Here is a 23,603-nt window from a genome sequence, read left to right on the forward strand (position 1 = left end):
CTCCTCCTCCCCTCCCTTATCCTTCCTTCTTTCCTTCCTTCCTTCCTTCCTTCCTTCCTTCCTTCCTTCTTCCTCTCTTTCTTTCTCTCTCTCTCTCTCTCTCTCTCTCTCTCTCTCTCTCTCTCTCTCCCGTCTCTGTCTCCATCTCCCTCTCTTTCTTTTCCTGGATTGAACCTATGGGCATTCTTCCTCCTAGCTACACCCCCAGCCCTATTTTTTATTCTTTATTCTGAAACAGTGTTTCACTGAGTTGCAAAGGGCCTCACTAAGTAGCTGAGGCAAACTGTAACCTTGATCCTCCTGTCCCAGCCTCTCAAATGCTGGGATTACAAGCCTGGGTTACCATGCCCTGCCCCCAGACCTATTTTAAAGTTTATTTTTATTTTGAAACAGGTTCTCACTAAGTTTCTGAGAGTGTCCCTAAATTGCCAAGGCTGGCCTCAAACCCATGATCTTGTCTCAGCCTCCCAAGTACTGGGATTACAGGCATGCACTACTAGGTCTGGCACATGGTCAATATTTCTTGATTTGTTCAATTTTGTTGTATTCATTTGGCAAAAAATTGTAAATATTTGCAGAAAAATGTATGCAACTGGAGGATATTACGCTATGTGAGATTAGTCAGTCTCCAGGTGAAGAGTGTATGATTTCTCTCATTTGTGGAAGCTAGAGAAAAAACAGGAAACAAAGGGGATTTTAATGCAGAGATAGATCTGTAGAGCAGTTGAAGGTGATAGGGGAAGAGACCAGGGAAGAAAGGAGTTCAAATAATAGTATGGGAGATGTGAAGATATTATCACTAATCTCACCAACTCGTGTGGGAAGGAGGAGGGAGGGGGGCAGGATGTGAAGGGAGATGGGCAGAGCTGTGTGCAAGGTGCTTTTAGCCCACTGAGTGCCACTATGATATGCAATTGCAATGTATCAATGAGGGAAAACGAAACAAAATGGTGGCCAGGGGAGAGTGGATCACTTTTATTCTATCCCACTGTAATTTCTAGAACTGCATAGAAAAACGCATTTAAACTTTGATTTAAAAAGTTGGCAAATTGCTTCTTTCTAGATGTATATTCTAGTTCTGCAAAAAGTTACAAAGAAAAGGTGGCAGATGGCGTAGCTGAGCGAAACTGTTTAATTTTTACTTCATAACTCCCAGTCACCACCACCTTGAACACTTCTTCAATCCCCAAGGCTGATGAAACACAGAGAAAAGAAAGAAAGAAAGAAAAAAAAAAAACAAGATTGGAATAGGGGTGTGTGTTGAGGGGTGAGGAGGTCACAAATACAAGTATTTCATGGTACTCTTAAGCCAATCACAATTTCTCCAAAGGATAATAAAATGATCCTTTTATCCAAATTTTATCTAAATTTTTAATAAAAATTTTATCCAAATTGTATCTCCTTCTTGCATATAAGTACAGATTTTCCAAGATCAAATTCACCTTGGTGCAAATGAGTGAACAATATCAATAAAAGACCTAGACATGAACATGGACAATGTCATTATATCCTCTTTCCAAAGTAGACCCTGTAACATAGAGTACTTATAATTTCAATGCCTTTTAAAAAAATACAAAGATCATGATACTCGAAGGAAAGGAACAGAGTTCCCAGAATGGCAAGATCTGACTTTTATATTGCAAAACCTTATTTAAGGAAGAGTACAAAGGACAACATTTGTAATGTCTGCAACTGAGCATGAGATCTGACTGCAAAGGACAGGCCAGAAAATAGCAAAGAAAAGACTCACATGGTTAAAAAAAAAAAAAAAAAGGAAAGAAAGAAATTACAATCAAAGAAACAAGTTTCAAACCTTGAACTTTAACAAATAGATATCGTCTAAGCTCAGCGCTCCTCCAAGGCTCGGCATCTGTCTTGCTGAGATACCGCCGCACCTCGGGTGGGTGCGAGCCCTGTGCTTTCCCGGCTTCTCCAGAGAGTGCGGTTGTAATTACTCTGCATGAAACATACCCTGTTCTGCCTCATCGCTCAAATCTTCACATTTCAGCCGGTGCTTTCTTCTGCTAAGATATTCAAACATTATTCAGTTTTACTTCCCTTTCTGAATGCTGCGACCGAAACTGAATCGAAGGATTAGAGGAAATAAGGCCCTTTTTTTTTTGTAATTTATTTTTCATGTGACTTTCTAAAAGAAAACAATTTTAAAAGCATCCTGACTTGTGAAAGATTCTCATTTTCAAATCAAGTCTGTGCTAGTTAGAAAAATGTGTATAGATGGCGGATGAATGCCGCTGAGGTATAATTTTTGGCTGTTCAGTATTTGAAAAATGACCATATTATGTTAAACCAGGGAGAAAGCTTTTCTCCTCTGTTATGCCAGTAAATTAAGGCTGATTTCTTTTTGCTTCTACCTGTAATGGCATTTACTGGTTTTCTGGATCTATACAGGACATAGCAATTCAGAACATAGGGTCTCCCTCCAACTAACTTAAGCTATTATTTTTCAAAGGAGTTTCTTTATCCAATGTGTTGTGTGATTTTACAACTCAAATTACATGGCTTCTGGGTTAAAACAGATGGGCTCTCTGGAGTAATGATCACACATTTTTTAAAAATAACATCCCTGTGTTACTATAAATCTTTTCTATGAAACTATAAAGAATATCTTCCACTCACTTGTTAAATCCAATAAAGTTTCTTAAAACAAAGGGCCTCTGGTTTTTTTTTTTCTGAAGACAAAGGGCAGTCAACTCGCATAATTACATATGAAACAATGATGCTATATACTTTCAAAATATTTTCTTTAAAAATGCATGTTGTTAATTTCCCTCCTTTTACAAAAATCTTTATACATATGCTACTTCCAAGGTCAAACTATGGTTTTAATCACTCTAAACTGTCTACCCAAGTCATTGATATAAACTGTAGGGCTCATTTCTTGGTTGGCCTGTGGGCCAAGAGAGCTGCATCCTTCTAGGACAGCTGGTACCCCAACATGTTCCAAGTCATTTTATAACATTAGCTGACTGATTGCATGCAGTATTTCCTTTCCTACATCTCTCCACAGACTCCTGTCTGTTATTTATCCAGGAGTAGGCAAGGAGTTGGGGACTGGGGAATGAAGGGAGGGTTCCACGCTGGCTGATTTGGGAGCCCAGATGAGCACTGAACCAAGGGCTGATGCATGAACATCACCTTGTGACATTCTAAGAGTCCATGAAATGTTTATTTCCACACTCAACACTGAACTTGAGCTCTTACACGCTTTCAATGCCCTTCTGGAGGTTACTCTGGACACCAATGCAAATAATATTTGCAACAGGGCTAAGTTAGCAGAGGACTCCCGCTAAGTTACTCAGAGTTAAGAACAACAACAACAACAAAAATGCTCAACATGATTAGCAATCAGAGAGATGCAAATCAAAACTACCCTGAGATTTCACCTAACTCCAACTAGAATGGCAATCATTCAAAACACAAACAACGATAAATGCTGGCAAGGATGTGGAGAAGTGGGAACTGTACTACACTGTTGGAGGGACTGCAAATTAGTGCAACCACTTTGGAAAACTGTATGGAGGATCCTCAGAAGAATGGGAACAAATCTACCATTTGATCCAGCAATACCACTTCTGAGTATCTACCCAAAAGAAAGGAAACCAAACTACCAAAGAAATGCATGTATATCTATGTTCATAGCTGTACAATTCACAATTGCTAAGCTATGGAACCAGCCAAGATGTCCATGAACAGATGAATGGATTACAAAACTCCAGGATATGTACACAATGGAATTTTACTCAGCCATAAAGAAAAACAGAACTATGGGAAATGGATGGAAGTGGAGGACATTATGCTAAGTGAGAATAGTCATAAAAAATAAAAAATCGGATCCTTTCCCTAATATGCAAAAGCTAGGGAGAAAATGGGTCATAGGAAGAACTCTAGACAAAGAAGGGGATACTATAGATGAGTAAATAAAGTGACCTGAGGGGATAGGAAGGGGGAAGAGGGAAATTCTCTAATGCTCATGATATACATTAACCAACATACAAAAGTCAATCACTAAGCCAAGAAGAGGGAGGGGAGGGAATGGGGTGGGAACTGGGTAAGGGCTAGTTGGGTGATGTGCATGTATGCCTCCACCATCTTGTACTTCATTAAAATGCATGACTGCAAAGCACCAATAAAAGTTAAAAACAAATATACAAAACACCTTTTCAAAATTAGAATGGAGCTGGGCATGGTGGTGCAGGCCTATAATTGTAGTCCTTGGGAATCTGAGATAGGAGTGTCATAGGTCTAAAAACAGCCTCAGCAAGTAGTGCGACTCTCAGCAACCTAGAAAGTCCCTTTCAGAACAAAGAAACAAACCAACAAACATAATAGGAGTGGGGGTGTAGCTCAGAGGTAGAATGTCCCTGGATTCAATCCCCAGGACCATAGACAAAACAAACAAAAAACCTAGAATGACTAATTATATTGAACAGATACATTTGACAAGTATTGTTTTTTAAATCCCATTAATGGAATTATTTTTGAGAGTCAGTGGTAATGAATAAAGATTGCTTTTGCATGTTTTTTTTCTCGATCCCAAATATCTCTACATTTTATCTCTCTTGCATTATTCAACTAAGACACAGTTGTTTCCATGTGTTTCCATGTACTGAGTCATAAAAATGTGCTCATTATGATTTTTTAAAAATATTTTTTGCTCCACTAGAGATGAAATTATATTAGAATTACATATAAATTAGATACTTGGTTCATGCTATCTGAGATGAATATTTAGTAAGTAATAAGGAAAAAGCTCATACCAGGGGAAACTCAGGATATACATATCTTAAATACATATATATGCATATATATGAAATACAAATATATATGTATTTCTCTCTCCATTTATATATGGAGAGAAAGTGTGTGTGTGTGTGTGTGTGTGTGTGTGTGTGTGTGTGTGTATGAGATCATTCCACTGTCTTTCCTTTTCTGATTTAGAAAATATAGGTAGCAGTATAGTCTAAGTAAAAACTATAAAAATAAAAAAAGAAGACACGGATTTGAATTTTGATTTGGTTTTATAACCTCTTTAGCACTTTGGGTTTTGGTGTTTTCAAATGAAAAGTGAGGATCTTTACTCCTCTATAGAAATGCCAGACATATCAGTGAGATAGCATATTGCCTGTAATTTGAATTACTCAAGGGAAAAGTGCTATAGAAAGCAGAGCTCTCCCCGGGCTGCGGTAACAGCCAGCTCGGCAGGAAGATGGTTTCACGAGGGGCGGAGCGAGGAAGATGGCACCACGTGCTCCCTGGCCTCTCTCCTCTAGCCCGGGACACCTCGTCCTCCCTCTGTGCCATTGCTTTTTCTTTGCTATGTGAATCAGTTTACTTTCTCAAGACTCTTGAGGTGAAAGAATGAAAAAGAAAACAGAGGCAAACATTCCTCTTGATCCTGTCTTTCTTCCCATTCTCCTTCCCTTTCCAAAATTATATCTTGAAGGCACCATCGACACTGCTGCCTGCTCATCTTCTACCATTTGAGTCTCAGGAATGTGGAGAAGTGGGAACTCTATTCCATTGTTGGCAGGACTGCAAATTAGTGCAACCACTTTGGAAAACTGTATGGAGGATCCTCAGAAGAATGGGAACAAATCTACCATTTGATCCAGCAATACCACTTCTGGGTATCTACCCAAAGGAAAGGAAACCAAACTACCAAACTAATGCATGTTTATCTATGTTCATAGCTGCACAATTCACAACTGCTAAACTATGGAACCAGCCAAGATTCAAACTGGAGTTTGACCCCACACTTTCTGTTTCCAAAGCTCCAGCTTCTAAAAACTGTTTTATACTGCCTCACCCAAACAGTGTTTTCAAGCAGTAGCTGTACTTTACCTCCTATTCCTTTTATTTTCATTTTTATTATTCATTTATCCGTGTATGTACTCTACTTTTATTGACGTATTATAGACTCATTTCACAATGTAGTTCAGAGTTACAGTGGCACACGTGCACACGGCATTTGTTGAGTTCCCACTGGCTCGCTCCTCGTCTCCAGCTCCCCACAGCAGGCATTGAGACTGACACTAGTATTCTCACGTATCTACGTAATATCAGTGGAAGTGATTCCTTCATTGACCCTCTCTCTCCCCCGACCCCATTCCCCTAGAGCATCTCCCTGTCTCCACTGAGGTTTCTCCTCCATTATCTGAAGGCCCTCCAGTATCCTGATTACGCCTTAGCTTTATTTGGGACATTTTCTTCCCCTTTCCCAAAAATATTCTATTTATTTTTGATACATCTTCCAGGACCTGCTTCTAGTCTAATGAGGCCTTTCTTTCTCTGTGGACCTTGCCTTTCCCCCACCCAACTGCCCAGGGCTCTGCATTATCACTTTCTACTTATGTATGTTTTTAATCTACTAAGATGACAAAGCTTTAATTAAGGGCAGGTCTCTTTGTAGCTCTGTGGCCTCACAGTGTATATTTAAACACATAAGACATTGAGACTGCAAAGATAAAGAACAGAGAGGGCAACATCAGGGATGACCCACGCACAGCCCGACATGAGCCTTCTGCCACATTTCATATCACCCTATATTTTCTGGGATTCTCTACAATGTGGAACCAGCCATATCGGCCAAGACGAGCAGCCCTTCCAATTTCAGAAGACTTACATGACTGGTAAAGATGGTAAAGGAGAAATGACAAGTCACATTGGATTTTCTATTAGAAACAAAATCATAAAAAGCTTTTGGCTCCCGGAGATGTGTACGCTTCCCACTTTTTAAGGCCAAGAAACAATTAACCATGGCTTCAGCAGAAATATTTATGGTATAAAGCTTCATAGACATGTGCATCTTTGAACAAAGTAACTTGGCCAATTTATATGTTGTGTTATTGGACTCTACCACAGAAGATTCTTATGGCATTTTAAAAACCCACTTTATTTTCAAATACTGTTGAATTTACATAAGAGTTTTACGAAGTACAGATAATTCTTGTATGCCCTTGATTCAGCTTTTTTTCTGTTAACTTCTTGTATAACTACAAAATATACATAAAATCTAAGCAATGAGCCTTGGCTACACACTCTTAATTGCAGTGTAGAACTTGTATGAAATACCTACATTTTTTGCAGAAATGCCCTGTTTCTGTTCCAAGATTCCACCTGGGATACCAACACTGGATTTCCTTCCCCAAACTCCCAAAGCTTCTCTTGGCTGTGTACAGTAACTCAGATTCTCCTTGTTTGAATGGCCTTTGTGGTTTGAGGAGCACCAGTAAGACAGTGTGTATTGGGTCCCTCTATTTGGGGTTGTCTGATGTTTTCTCCTGACTATGAGGTATAGAATTCTTTTGGAAGAATACCATGGAGATGACTTAAGATAATTAGGAATACTATGGAAATGCCCTTCGCATGATATCAAGGCAAAGATGATATCAATAGGCCTTATTATTGTTGAGGTTGACTACAGTGACTTGTAGATCGTGCTGTCTGACAGATGCCTGCACTATGAAGTTACACATTTTCCATCTCCCTTTCTCTAGCTGACTACATAAGAACTGATTATTACAATGTCCTGCTGACATCCAGGAAAGGCTGATAAAACTTCATCTCTTTGGAGGGAAAGGTACCAAAGAGTTTGCAAACACCTGTTAAAACATTAAAATAAATTAAGAATTTATTTGGAGGCAGATACTTTGAGGCCATGCCAATATTCTACTTCTCCTTAAATGCCCATACACGAATTTTACCATCATTAGTAGATCTTGCCCACCACAGCTACCATGCTGGTGTCCTCATGGAAACTTTCTATTGTCTTCATTTACTATTTTGTCATTTCTCTTTTGTTATTTGGAATTGTCCAGTAAAGAATTGTCCCGTCTCTTCCATTTATTTATTCAATCATGCACTTACATAAGAACAGATCTCCCCCTCTCTCCCCTCTCTCTGATGGCACCAGATAATGCTGAGAGCAGAATCTTAGCACTAGTACACACAACACCCCTATATGTTTTAAGACCCTCATTGATGCCTGAAACCACAAATGGTACCAAATCATATACAGATGCTGTTTTTTTCCTACAGATATAGGCTCATAATAAAGTTTAATTTATGAGTAAGGCATAACAAAAGACGATCAATAATAGTTAATACTAAAATAGAATATATAACAATATAGTGTAATAAAAGTTATATGAATACGGTCTCTCTGTTTCTGTCTGTTTGTCTCTCAAAATACCTTCCTGTACTTCATTTAAAGGAAGCCCTTTACAGGTTCTCTTTGACATATCCGAATCTCCGGCATCTCTACTCACATACTTTGGGGTATGAGTAAATACGGATGACTTGGACACAAGCACTGTCATACCTTCATGGTCTATCTTAAAGGGACAATTCATGTCCCAGGTGTGACAGGTTGGGACACAGAGGCCACAGGAGCACGATTTCTTCACACTACTCAGGTCAGTGTGAAATGCAGAACTTAGAAATTATTTGTTTCTGGAATTTTCATTTAATATTTTTGAACTGAAGTTGACTTTGGGTAATTGAAGGCAAGAAAAGAAAAACTTCAGGAAAGGGGAAGTGCTGTGTTACTTCTACTAGTCTTTCTCATTAGAAAGAGCTGGGAGATGTATATATGTGTACCGACCCTACACGTATGTCAAGATTTGGATTTGTATGTATTTGCCTACATGTATATGCGGGTTTTACATAACTCTGGAACTGTATGCATGTATGTATTTATGTATGTATCTAACATCTATCTATCATCTATATCTATCATCTATCTATCCATCCATCCATCCATCTATCCATCTATCCATCTCTTAGTTCATTTTGGTCCTCCTATTACAACCTAGTGTTACAGGCTCTTCTGCAACAATCTCCCCTTTGATTATTTGCAACATTTTTTTGTGGCATTGGGGATGGAACCCAGGGCATTCTACCTCCAAGCTACACCGCCAGCCCTATTTTTTAATTTTTTATTTTGAAATAAGGTCTCACTAAATTGTAGAAGGCCTCACTAAGTAGCTGAGGCTGGCCATGAACCACAATCCTCCTGTTTCAGCTTCCCAAATGCTGGGATTACAAGTGTGCATCACAATGCCTGACTCAACTTCTTCTTTTTTTTTCTGACATACAATCTGGTTATCATTATCTACAGTAAATTTCTTATCTTAGTGTGCACATAAAGTTGTATTGATGATGGTATTCCCCATACAGTACACACAGCAGTTTAAATTAGAGGTATGGAAGACAGTTTGGGCTGAAGTCTCCACCTTGGGGCTTGGATCCCAGCAAGTGCTCTGCTCCCTTAAGTAAATCCTTTCAGGAAACAATCATGTATTTTCAAGCATTGTTCCTAAGTATGCTTGTGGTCAATTGTAGAGTTGCTTAATTTTGCATACTTTGATAAAAAGGGCTTATTAGATGCACTATGAGAATTTACATTCATCAACATATTTTATGCAAAGCAGGATGGAAATAAGGATAACATCAGACAAAATGACATGCATATATGATTCTCATTTTCTTGAAACAATCTAAGTCAGACTTTGGGTAATATCAGAGGCCAAGATATCAACAGGTGTGTGTGTGTGTGTGTGTGTGTGTGTGTGTGTGTGTGTGTGCGCGTCACTGTGTTTGTGGATGCCAGACCTTCAGCCTCTCCTACCTGGCCAACTGCTGAGCCAGTGCACCAAGGAAGGCAAACGAAGGTCAACCATGAAATCATTAATCTCCTGCTATGGCAAAGCCAAATTACCAATAGATGGGAAAACATGGCTCACCATTCCTAGGCCACTTTGTAACTTTTAAATCAATTCTAGTACCACATGTCAGTCCAGTGCAGCCTACTCTCCTACCTGATCCAAACAGCCCCTACCCTAACCCTGCTAATGACCATGGTCCAGAACTGGGGAGAGGAAATGGTCTCTCTTCCCTTGCTCCATGCCTCCTTTGAGATCCAGCTCCTCCAGCCACATTTCACTGTGGTCCTCCTTCTGGTGTGAGCTGCATCCTGTGCAAAGCTATGGCCTTTGCAGACAGGGTAACATGAAGTGTGTGTGATGTTCTTTTGTTTTGTAAGGATAGTTTTACTCCAGCCTTCCATAGCCAGAGACTTCCCGAGAGAAGGGGAGTCTTGTTCTCTAAGGCCGTTCTCCCCAGCCCCTCTCGGGTTGAAGTGTCTCTTGGTTTAGTCTCTGGTTTCCTGCCTCCCTCTAACATGGAAGGCACTGAGATCCCCTGTGAGAGCTGGGGTCCCAGAAGCATTCTTCTTGACAATCTTGCAGGCTCCCTACTGCTCGGCTGGCCTGTCACCTCCAGAGGTCTTTAGGGCACACATGGTCACGTTCGGCCTGCCCCGTACCCACCAATCTCCACCAAGAAGATTTTACTGTCTTTCAACAGCCACCTGCCTTGCTCTAATCCAGTGACTGTGCCAGGTAGTTCTACTGGCTCTCCAGCTCATGAAGCTCCAGCTAGAGGAGCCAGTATGTACCCCATATCCACAAGTGAGTCTCTCAAAGCCCTCCCCTCAGCTTGCCTCATGAAAAGGATGGATCGTCTCTCTAGGAGCACACTGCATGCCCAATGACTGACCCACTCCTTCACTCCTTATATCCACTTAGATCAACTCAAGGATGGTCAGTGGGGCAGATAACAGGCATCAGAGGGCAGATTCTGTTCCTGTCAGTTATTCTGGAAGGCTCTGTTGATGGTTGCAGATGCTGCTGGTTCCCCTGAGAGGGTGAAGCACTTAGCTGGAAGCTTTTAGGGAAAAATCCAGACTAAGATGCAATGAGCCACTCAAAAATATGTCGTGTCCCTGTGAGGGTCTCAGAAGTCACAGTGTCCCTTTCCTGAACACTTAGAGTAGAAAATCATAGGAGAGTGGCAAATTCTGAGAGTACATTATCAAAATGGAAAGGGCTAGAGTATGGCTCTCCTGACTTCTGTTCTTTCATCTTATCCATGCACAAGAAAACAAGGAGGAATGCAGTCTAGGTTCTCATTAAGGAGAAATTTCATGGGTTGACAAAATCTTACTGTCCTGAAGGGACCAGTGCTCACACTGGGCTCCGTGACAGCAGCTCTCATGCCAAAGCCAACAGGTCAAGGGCTCCATGGGTCCAGCTTTTAACCAAGGCTTGGCTCTTACCCTCTTACCGTGACTATTGTGGGGTTATCTGAGCTGGGGATGAAGGTTTATACAAGTTCACGGGAATGAACAAGAGAAATATTATGTGTGTTTATAATATTACTTATTATATTACAGATGTAATTATATATTTATATTTCAAAACACATATCATATGAACGTCAACAGCACAGAAAAGACACAAGACATACACAATAATCTAGCAAAGCATGTGTAGCTAAACACAGCCCCAGGGAGGTAAGTTCCCAACTTAACCAGATGAAAATTTCAGGTCTGGAAAGGACTTTACCAGTGTCTATATCATGAGTCTAGACTTAAATGCCTATGGGACCAGGAAGATAATATGAATTTTGGTTGATATGGTAGATAACTAAAGAGGGCACATCAAGTCTAAAAATACACATTAAGCAAATTAGGGGTGCTCAACCAATATAGCATGTGTGAATATTTCAAAATCCAAAAAAAACCCCCAAATCTAAAAAAACTTAGACCCCAATCATTTTGGATAAGGGATATTCAACCTAGCCTCAAATTGAACCTGAGAACAGAGAACATATTTGCTTATTTTCCTATACCTCCTGCCTGGCTCTGTGTCTTCTCCATTTTAGGGATTCAAATATTTGCTGAATATACAATAAAGATGCTTCGGGAAGAATGAAAAAAAAATATTCAAACTACTCAGGAAACAAGCAAACAGGCCGTGTGAATACGGTGACTGTAGTCCAAGAGGGACGGAGGCAGCGACGACACTTCCATGTGTTGGTGTTTAGTGTTTAGGTCTGCACAGGGTCAGACTCATTATACAACTGCTCATAACAAGTGGAAACACAGCTATGTAAGTGCCTCTTTGTGATTCAGCAGCTGTCAGAAGCTGCCTAAAACTGAAAACCAATTGTCACACCTTTTTTTTTTATATAACCATAACAATCTGGTGTCCCTTTGCCTGTGACAGGATCTAGAAAACAGACAGGTGCTGTTGGGGTTTTCTTCATCCCCACCGGGCTTGCTGTTGTGCATGGGTTAGGGAAGTAAGTGCATTGCCTTTAAGATGTTTGTGCATATATGAAGGTATCAATTTGCATCTTCTCCCCAATATATAATTGTATTGTACCAATAAAAGTTTTTTTTAATTCTATTAAGTGTGCTATATCACATGATGGGATTTTACTCAGAGAGCAAAACAAAATTATGCAATCTGCAGGAAAATGGAAGGAACCAGAGAATATTATGCTAGATGAGATGAGCTAGTCTCAGAAAGTCAAAGGTTGTATGTTTTCTCTCAAATGTGAAAGCTAGAGAGAAATTGAGAAATAAATGGGACTTTGAGTAAATGAGGAAAGATACTAGTAGATAGTGGAAGGGGATTTGGGGAGGGAGGTGAGGAGGGCAAAGAGGGGACCTGCTGAAGGAAACAGTTCAAATCATGCTATGCACATGTACAAAGTCATCAATACTAATATCAATGGTCTACAGGAAGAGGGTGAGGGAGGATGGCGGGATCCAGAGGGAAACAGCAATTGCTGCGTGCACATATGTTTCTATCACTACGAATCTCATTATGATGTATAAGTATAGTGCACCAACAAAAGTCAATTAAAAAATTCTATTCTCTTTTGTGAAGGAAGTAAAACAAAAGAACATCCTCACAGCCAAGTCGTGGGCTTCTGTTGAGGTGAAGTTGAAATGTGATTTTCTTCCTCAGTTTGGGCATGCTTTCCTTCCAAACTTTTAAAGGTTGATCTTGCAGAGTGCTAGGCAAAACTAAATGAGAAGTCATTCTGAACCTTGCCCATGAGAATTTGAATAGTGTTAGCTGTGGTGCTGGACTGTTTGTTCAAGGGTGAGGGACGTAACTCACCTAGACACAACAAAGACCTGGAGTATCAGAGAATGAGGCAAAGACAAGGCTCCCAAACCAGTCACCTCTAAGAGGGACCTGGTTAAGTCAAGCATATATAACATGAAATTTTGGAGGGATTTACAAAAACCCTTCTTCCAAGATAGTTTCCAAATTTATAAAACTTTGAGATTTGTTCAATTCACAGCAGAAGGAAAATATAACTAGCAGTACTGAGAGAACTGCCCCTGGTTAGACTGGCAGCCCGAGAGTGCGTTCCTTGCTCCTCAGTCTCCCCGGCTCTCAGCCATGTGATTTCCCAGTAAGAAAGGGATTGGTTCAGTTCTTCTTGAGGCCAGAGAATGAGGCTCCAGAGGCATGTTTGTTTACCAGGGCTGTGCAACCAAGCACCAAAACTTGGTGCCATGGAATGACAGAAATTGATCTCCTCACAGTTTGGGGGGCTAGAAGTCTTAAGACCAAGATGTCAGGAGGGTCTGTCTGGAGGTTCGAGGGAGGGTCCACTCTGAAGGTTTCTCTGGCTTTTGGTGATGCTGTCAATCATGGTGTTTCATGTAGACACATCACTCCCGTCAGTCTCCTTCACCATGTGGCGTTCTTCCCTCTGCCCCATGTCTGTGTCCTTTCTCCTTTTCTTAGAAGGACACCAGTCCTACTGGCCCATGACCCATGCTAATGACCTCATCCTAATTCCTTACATCTGTGAAGGACCCATTTCCAATTAAGCCATATGCACAGGAACTGAGAGTTAAGAATTCATTGTATCTTTTGAGGGACCCAATTTAAATCATATCAGGAGGACGTCAATTCTAACAGACACCTTGCTGTTGTGATCTGACTTCCTGAAACCCTGACTTCTACCTGTCAGAAATCCGACTGGCTGTTTCCACTTCCTGTGTGTACTACACTTCTACGCTGTCATCTTGATGTTGATAGTTGATAATACCAAATTCTGAGCCTCTGTGGTGACTTCTTGGCTTAAAATTTGATCTAACCTGTGTTCAGCCACTTAATTTCTTTCAACTGGTCTCATTGCTGTTAATGTCTTAGTATAACATAATGATTTATTACAATAAAAAAAACTAATGTTGACTGAGCTACTTCAGAAATAGAGGAACAAATGTTATATGAGATGATCTTTTGGGTTCTACATTATGTAAATTTATGGGCAGTAATATGCAAATTGATGAGTCTTCTCCAATCGAAAGACTGAGGGAGTAGCTTCAAGTGGAGCTCAGCAGCATCGGTGGTTTTCTGTAAAATGTAGTTTTCCACCTCCTAGCCATTAGTGATTTATAGTTTTCTAGGTTATTGATCCTCTGCCTCCTGGGGGGCTGAGTGGTTCCCAAAGCAGCAGGATTCCAGGATATCTGATGATACCAGCTGGTTCTTACCTGTTCACCCCAGTTTATTGTAAAAATATCATTCTCTATGCATGCCATAGTGGAAAAGGTTGGGTCGTGCTGTAGTAAATGGTATTAACATATCTAAAAAAGTAATAATAAAGAACTAGGTGATCTGTCTGTAAATGCATAGTATTAGGATCTGAAGGGAAAGGTGGACAGTTCACCTGCACTTCCTTAGCTATCACCTACAACTCATTTTCTGCGACCCAACTATGTACCATCAAGGTCTAGGAACCTCTTCTTTTTACCATCACTAACCACCTCCTTCTTGCTACAGTGGAGCCCATTTTTAAAATGTAAATGATTTCATTGTAGTAGAAAAATCTAGCAACATAACATTTTCCATCTTAGTCATTTTTTTTTTTTTGTGTGGTACTGGGGTTCCTGGAAGCCCTTCTACTTCCGGTTTACACTCCTAGACCTATTTTGTACTTTTTTATTTTTGGAAACAGGGTCTCTTAAGCCAGTGAGGCTGGCTTCAAACCTGCGTGATCCTCCTGTCTCTGCCTCCTAAATGCAGGAATTACAAGCGTGTGCCACCACACCCAGCCATCTTAGTCATTTTTAAGGATGTGATTCAGTACTGTTAGGTATGTTTGCATTGCTGTCCAACGTATTTCTAGAACCTTTCCAACATGCAAGACTGACACTCTATACCCATTGAACAACAACCCTCTTTTACCCATATATTCAACTCTGGTTATCATCTTTCTATTTTTTCCTATTAATTTGACTAAATGCTCCTATAAGTGGAGTCACATAGTATTTGGCTTTTCATGACCAGCTATTTCACTTAGTATGATGTCTTCATGGTTCATCCATATTGAAACATGCAGGATTTCCTTCCTTTTCTGGATGCCCCTCTTCATGCTCTCTTCTTCCTCCAACCCCTTCATTTGCATATGTATGACTCAACCTTCAGATTCCAGTGCACATCGTACTTGTGAGGAAACATCTGATTTCATGGTCTGTATTAGGTGTGTATTTCCTGTTGCTATGAAAATTACTTAACATAATTACTACTGTGATCAAAGTGTCTGTTTTGTTATGCTTTCTCTCACCAGCCTACAAGTTTTCTGAGAGAAGGGAAAGTATCATATGTTCCTTGTTGCTAATACAACACCTGCAGCTCAGCACATGGATATCCAGACCCCAGGCTTCTGGATAGGCAGATTTACTTCCTGGGTTGGAAGTATATCAGCTGTAAAAAAATATCTCAGATGGCCTTGGCCTACGTCATTAGGATTTGAATCATGCCATTCTCTGTCACATCCTCCCAGTACTGATTACTGGCTCAATAAGCTATATTCTGATTATAATTTGGCTTCCTACAATATGGAGATGTATAAATTGGATACACATTTCAAGCAAACCACTTTCTACATATCTTCCTCATCATTAATGAAAGAACTGGTTCAACATCATTACAGTCAGGGTAGTGCAATTCAAAACTACCCTGAGATTCTATCTAACTCCAATTAGAATGGCAATCATAAAGAATGCAAACAATAATAAATGCTGGCAAGAATGTGAGAAAATAGGAACCCTTATATGCTGTTAATGGGATTGCAAATTGGTACAACTGCTATGGAGATCAGTGTGGAAGTTCCTTAAAAGACAAGGAACGGAACCACCACATGGCCTAGCTATATCATTCCTCGGTACCTTTCCAAAGAATTAGACTCAGAATACTATAGTGATACATGCATATACATGCTTACAGCAAAACAATTTACAGTAGCCAAATTATGGAACCACCTTAAATATGTACGGATAAAGAAAATGTGACGTGGTGGGCGTGGTAGCACACGCTTGTAATCCCCGTGCATGGGAGGCAGAGACAGGAGGATTGTGCAGGTTCGAAGCCAGCCTCGCTGGCTTAAGAGACTGTTTCCAAATAAAGTGTAAAAAAATAGGTCTGGGAGTGTAGCATGAAGGTAGAAGGGTTCTATCCCCAGTGATGTATACAAACAATGGGATTTTATTTAGTACTAAGAAAGAAAAAAATCATTTGCAGGAAAATGGATGGAACTAGAGATTTTGAGTGAGGTCAGCCAGTCACTGAAGAGCAGGGGCCTTACATTTTTCTCTCATATAAAGAGGGAGACCAGGAGAATAGTGGAAAGAGACTGAGGAGGGAGGTAGGGAAGGGACAAAGGAGAATCGCTGAAGGAAACAGTCTGAATAATGATATGTTCACATATGAAGATATCATGATATCACTACCTATCTTTCTAACATGTATGTGGAGGGAGGAAGGGGTGCAGGGCGGGGTACAAAGGGAAACACACCAAGTGCTGTGGGCATGTATGTTTGTGTCAATTTGAATCTCACTATGATGTATAATTACAATGCACTAATAAAAAATAAAAACGGAAAAAGAACTAGTTTTCTGAGCAGGCAGTGCACCATCTTTTAGCAAGGGCATTTATTCAGAGTCAGCTCTTGTTGTCCCAACTCAAACACTTAGAAATTCCATAAACTTAGGCAAGACTTTTAATTCTCTGAATGCCATTGTCCATGTTTTTAAAACCTAGAATTAAATGTGATAATTTAATATAAAGTGCTGCACAAGGACATTTTCTTTCTTTCTTTCTTTCTTTTTTTTGTGGTGCTAGGGCTGGAATCCAGGGGCATTCTACCTCCGAGCTCCACCCCCAGCCCAATTTTTTATTCTTCATTTTGAAACAAGGTTTCAGTGAGTTGCAAAGGGCCTCACTAAGTAGTAGCTGAGGCTGGCCGCAAACCGAAATCCTCCTGTCTCAGCCTCCCAAATGCTGGGATTACAAGCGTGTGTCACCATGCCTGGCTGGCATTTTCAGTCGATAGCATTGATGATAGCATTTTCAGTAGGTAGTAGTTGCATCACTTGTTGGTAAGACACATCCATCTGAGTTCACTCCTGAGAGACTGACAAAATGCCGAGGAGATAGATGCTCCACTCTGACTGTGAGAGGGAGACCAGCGCTTAGCTGGATGGCATCTCTAGCAACACCCCTGTCCCCTTGCTATGGCCCTAAACCTGGAACGAGCTCAATGTAGGAAGTGAAGCAGAGATGATAACAGAAGCCCCAGGTGTAAGGGTGTATTTGAATTCCAGAAGGATATGCATTGGTTATAAGGTGTTGACTCATGGGATGATGGGGGATGACTGGTCCGAGGATTTTCCATCTTCTACAAGCTGGAAACCTAAGGAAGCCAGTGGTGGAGTTTGAAGGCCTGAGAGTCAGAGATCTGATGGAACAGCTTGGCATGAAGGCTGAGGACCAGGAGCCCACAAGGCAGGAGGAAAGAGGTTACTCAGCTCAAGTAACCAGAGAGTGAATCCAACTTCCTCTGACATTTTGTTCTTTTTGATTGAGGCTTCCAAGGATCCAACGATGCTTTCTTCCACTGTGAAGGAAGTTCTGCTTGACTCAGTCTACCAGCTCAAATGCCAGACTCTTCTAGGAGCAGCCTTACAGAGGCACCCCAAAATACCATTATACTAGCCACGTGGTCTCCTTAGCCCAGTCAACTTGACACACACACACACATTACTTATCACTCAGAATAAGGTTAAATAAAAATAGGTATCACGCTTAAAATATATAAGATTAAAAAATGCAAGTTGATTAGAAAGAGAAGCTTCTTTGTATGTTCACCCACCAGTAGGCAGTGGACTCCATCAAAGACTAGACATTGCTGCACTTGAATCAGGATTCAAAAGAGACTGGATACAGAGCTGGAGAAGCAGTTTTTAATTTCATAGCTTTGAATTTAATCTAAACTGGCTATCTGTACTTCTGTTTTCAATGCGTTTTTCCCTGAGGCTTCTCTGTGGGTATTTTCCTCATAGCTTAATGAATTTATACTACTTAAAAGAAAACCCTTTATATCTTTCTTGTACTGAATTTGCAAAAAAAATTATTAAAGCGGCAAGTACTCCCATTTTTGAAATTTGCAAAACTCCACCACGCCCCCCAGTGTTAGTCCTATATCACTGAGATTCAAGGTCAGCAGCTCTTTCTTACTACTGTTCAGAAGATAGTTTTGGTCTGAGGATTTTTTTTTTAGCTTCTACATCAGCTAATTTGTCTTCCCACCACAAATCGCACATTCACGGACAATCTCATTTTTAGTCAAATTTTTTTTTATCTCATATGGAAAACAATTATATGCCTATGTGTCCAGGTCATGCTGAAAAAAGAAAACAGTCTCTGCTTAATTAGTTATGAGACCATGTATGGGGCCATGGCAGCTGTGAAGAGTGCTATTATGCTAGGAATAAATTATGCCTTAAAAGCCACACACAGGGGGAGCAATAGAGGAATTTTAAATGAATGTATGATTGGGGTGACTTTTTACAACATTATTGACCTTGAGCAGCGACACAGGAAAAGCCACATCTGTATCCATCATAAACATACGAGTAATATCTTATAGATGGGGCGGTGGAAATGGGTAGCTACATTGGAATCCCTCAAAATGGGCCCCCAAGAAGCTTGTTTCTTTCCTCCTCTGAATCTCATCTTTTTTTTTAAATAGCCTTTTCCCACTGAAATGCTCTGATTAAGCAAAAAGATATTCATTATTGTTTTTTTCCCTTAAAAGAAGCATAAATGAAGAGACTTCCAAGCTTCAGTATTATGGTAGAAATGCTGCCACTTGGAATTTGTGATTTCCAGCTGGAAGTGTTGGAATTGTTATGTCAGTTAGCAGACATAGTCTTCTCTTGAGTAAACACACAATTCCCTTTAGGCTTCTAGAAGTATTAAAAATGGCCACGGCTTCCCATGAGGACCTTCAGCAGACAGCGGTCCCTAGCTGGGAGCCAGTGGATAAAGGGGAGAGAGATTACACAGGGCAATGGTGGGAAAAGTGTTAGGGCATTCTGTGTCCTCTTAAGAAATACATGCTCCCCCAGTGGGCAACTGATTCTGTGGACCACATTGACTCTCAGAATCTTCTATGGAGTGGCTCTGGTGCCCTGTTACTCGATCTCTGACCCTATCATTTTTCTGGATTCTGGATGTGGTCATGTGCCTGCCCCTTTAGCCTGGGGTTCATTCAGACGCTTCGCTTAACTTTCTATCTTCGAGGGTTTCCTATGTTACTTACTTTTTCTCCATTCTAATCCTTAGCTTTCTGCCACCTTGCCCAGCCCTGTCACCCTCTGTCCATCTCTACCCAGTGTTTTGTGTTTAGTTTCCCCATGTAGAGGTAATGAGACAGGTTCCCATTGCTCTTGGAAAAAAATAAACTCTATGAACTCTAAAAACTCTAAAAACATTTATACTTTTACTCAATTATTTTCCAACACATTCATACTAAAATCCATTAGAAATCTCTAGAGGCCTCACTAAAATGTTAATTTGCTGCAAGAAGATGATGCATGTATCCAAGGAGGGCCATTGTCCCAAGAAGGTCACTAAGGAAGAAGCACCCTCAACAGCAATTATCAGTGTGGAAAAGTCCTAACTGCAGTGGCTTCGAGTGCGGCATCTGACTGTAGAGGGGAAACAACTATGTTGGAGAATGTTAATGACTTAGCTATGTTTTTCACCTCCAGTCCTCAGAAAGCTGAGCCTCACCTCAACAGTTATTTCCTGACTGTAATAACAGCCTTGTGATCAATAATATCCCTGTTTATAAAAGTGATCTGTAGTCCTGTCAGTGTGGCTTGTATTTGGCACTTTTATAGCTTCATCTCAATTCAATGTAATTTAGGCATCGAAAGTCTAGAATTTTGGTCCAAACGGCCTGGTTTCAAATCCTACCTCTGTTATTTGTTGGGTGTGTGACCTTGAGCAAGTTACTTAATTTCTCCATGTCTTATTTTCCTCATCTGTAAGGTGGGTATAATAATAATACCTGTATTGAATGGTTGTTCTGAAAAATAGGTGGAAATGTAAGTGACCTGGCACCGAGCAAGGATTCAACGAATAGTGCCTTAACATTTTTATGGGAGGTTTAAAAGAAGATATAAAAGACTACATTTTGGTATCCAGGTACATACCACAAATACTTTTGTGTGAAAAGGCATGCATGTAGTTGTGTGGACATACGCATGGATAGCCTTAAATATTCTACCTCAAAGACAGAGGTCACTGAGAATAAGAAAAATCAAGTGTATAAAAAATGATGCAACTGATAAGACCAGCGAAAATTCAAAATATTCTTATGCAGAAATGAAGAAAGTGAACCAGGAACCTTTAATTTAGGATAATAACATTTGCTCCAATGAATTTCAAGTACAAAAGCCGGTGATGAATTTAATAGCTATGTATTTGCAGTCCAATCATGAATAAATAACAATGTGAAAACTATTAGTGAATATGAAATTGCTGCTTTAGGATTAGAATTTTCAATGCTCAAATATCTTTAAATACTCAAAGAAAACACTCAGATTGTAGCCTAGACTAATTCGATATCAATTCTGATGTACAGAATTTCTCAGAACAGAAAGCTTTACTAATACCTAGTGAATAATCAAATAAATACCATGCAGTACAATTTTATTTTTTATTAAAATTTATAGTTTAGGAAGAAATTCTGATCTCAACTAATATCCTAATGTTTTTTTTTTTCATTTGGGTCAGATAAAAATGAAATAAAATGCCTAAAATGACCACTGGATATATAAATGACAGAACAAATTTAGATAGGCTATGCAGATATTATTTATTTCTTACATAATTTATTTGCATGTAAATAAATTAAAATACTGAAAAATTGATACTAAGATATTCTTAGATTTGAATTTATAAAGTTGAAAAACTGCTACCTGTAGGTTTATTTTTTTGCTTTCTCAGGAGGAACTATTTTACAAATGTGGACTGGGATCATATGGTATTTTACTTGGCCAATGGTTATTTAATACCATAGTAAGCCTGGCAGTAGCACCAGTTACAAAAAATGAAATCTTTTTTATTTTATGTATAAATACATATTTTAATGTATTATATCAGAGATATTCAAGTTCTGTGCATAATAAACATGGTTATAGAAAAATCCATGTCTGCATACTAGATCTGGAAAGCATGGTCTAAAATAGATCTAGAGCAGTAGGTTTTTATTGGTCATGTCAAATTATATGGTTAATCAACTGCAGGTTTGAACTCACATATTACATATTTTTCTGCAACCAGGAGCTACATAAAGTATTTAACATTGGTATCATAAAAAAATGCCCAAGTCTCATTTGAAGAACATATCCCTGCTGCCACAAAGTCAAAAGATCTGGAAGCAATCATCTCCAACAGACCATTTGGTTGTGTAGCTCCAGAACAGGAAAGAACTTGAAACCGGCCTCTGTTTTCTCATAGCCAGTCTTGTATCAAATATGTTTTTTCCTTACTGATACCCTTGGTTCAAAGCAACGCTTTTGAAGAGAAAGGTAACAAAATAGAATACCTGAAGTGACCATTAGATATACATGTATATTTTTTAAAAATTAAAAATGTTAGGTTATGTTATTTGCTGTGATAAAAACAGACAACTATGGGAAATGCTGAATGTGTACAGGCTTCATATAATTTCAATAGAATTGTTTTAGAACTTTGGTTCTATTTGTAAACATCTCAATTATTCTTGCAGTATTGGGAAGATGACCCAAGAAAAATCCTACCCAATGTCCCCCTCTCTTTCCAACTCTAAGTGTTTGATAGAGTCAAATATTCAAGCCCAAGTATCCTCCATGCAACAGAAACTATTGGAAAAGTGGATCATACCTGACTCCTTTTGGCCTCAAGCAACATGACCTTTGCATGTTTTTACTTCTACTTTTTGGGTACCATTCTCACTGGCATAACACACAATCTGTTTGCATACAGAAGCAGGAAAACATCTGATCATGTATTCTGCTTCATTTCTATAAAATCACTATGAGCTCCCAGACGTAATTCTCTTTTTCTGTCAAGATGTCAGACAACTTGATATTTAATATTTTTCTGATGATGATCAAAAGTATCGCATAAAAATTAGACAAAAATGGCAATCTAGCCCCGAGGCAATTGATTTCCAAACTACCTTCATTTAATTGCTGAAGGAGAGCGGTCTCCACGTCCAGTTTATTAAAGTATACCTATCTTCTTTTTACTCAAAAATAATAAGACAAAGCTGCCCTTAGGATATTTATGAAGTAATAGCAAATCTTCCTTGTTGATGTCAGATAAAAGTTAACTTTTTATTTTAGCCAAGTCAGATTGCCTTAACTTATTAAATTCTATTCTTTTACCTTGATGCTGAGTCTTTCAATATTGCTGTAAACACGTTTTGCCCTTATTTTTTAATGCAGATTTTAAAAGTCCCCCATACATTACTTACTTGTTTAAGCTTCTTTAGATCTTCATCAAGTTCTAAGTTGTCCAAAATAACAGCAACAAACAAACTCAGGAGGATCTATAAAATGGTTAAATAACGATGAAAAAATCCACATGCCAGGAGTGACAAAATATTACATATAATGCTGAATATCTACCTAAAACATATATGTATAGAATCCATTAAATAAAAAGTAAACATGCAGCTGTGAATCACTGCAGAGATATTTTAAGATATTTGTCCCAAACATATGAAAGGAAATGCATATGGTAGCTGAAATCAACAACATAAAATATCAATTTGCCTTACCAAGCCAACTTAAGAAAAAATAGGATTCTTTTTTGTAATTTAACAATCCCACCTATGAGACTCTACCCTGAGAAAATAATATAAAGCACTATGAGAAGTTTAACACACCAAGGAGCTTTTTACAGAGTTATTTGCAATAATGAAATGTTGGAAATAATATCCAATCTTGCACATGTAGTTACTACAGTTATAAAAATCTAAAATTTAGGTAGCTGTTAATAATTCCCATTGTAGTAGCCAGCCTTCAAGATGGGCTCTGGCCATTCCTCTTGGCCAACATTGTTCACGCTCTCATGTAGTTTCCTCCTACGGTGAGGACGGCTGAAATGTGTAACCAAAAGGTTAAAAAAGATAGCACAAGATCTGTGAGACGAAGGAATGAGGGACACTTTGGCTTTCATTTTTTACTCTTTGGATCATCTTCTCTGGTGAAGACCAAGCGCCGTGTTGTGAGGACATTCCAGCCGACCTATAAAGAGGCCCATGTGGGAACAGACTGAGGCTCCTGCCAATAGCCAGCAAGAAACTGGGTCTTTCCAACAATCATGTGAGTGATGCATCTTGGAAATAGATACTCCAGCCCAGAAAA

General features: G+C 39.4%; 1 protein-coding gene across 1 annotated transcript in view; it reads right to left on the reverse strand.

Annotated features, from left to right (window-relative positions):
• NALCN (sodium leak channel, non-selective) overlaps positions 1 to 23,603 on the reverse strand; it is a gene marked incomplete at both ends in the record, with an annotated part of 325,849 nt that overhangs the window by 93,677 nt on the left and 208,569 nt on the right. The window contains 1 exon segment of the mRNA XM_080690305.1: positions 22,709 to 22,783. Coding sequence (XP_080546431.1) covers positions 22,709 to 22,783 — 75 coding nt within the window.

Source organism: Muscardinus avellanarius (genome assembly GCF_963383645.1).
Source record: "Muscardinus avellanarius genome assembly, chromosome: 2".
Classification (NCBI taxonomy): Eukaryota; Metazoa; Chordata; class Mammalia; order Rodentia; family Gliridae; genus Muscardinus; species Muscardinus avellanarius.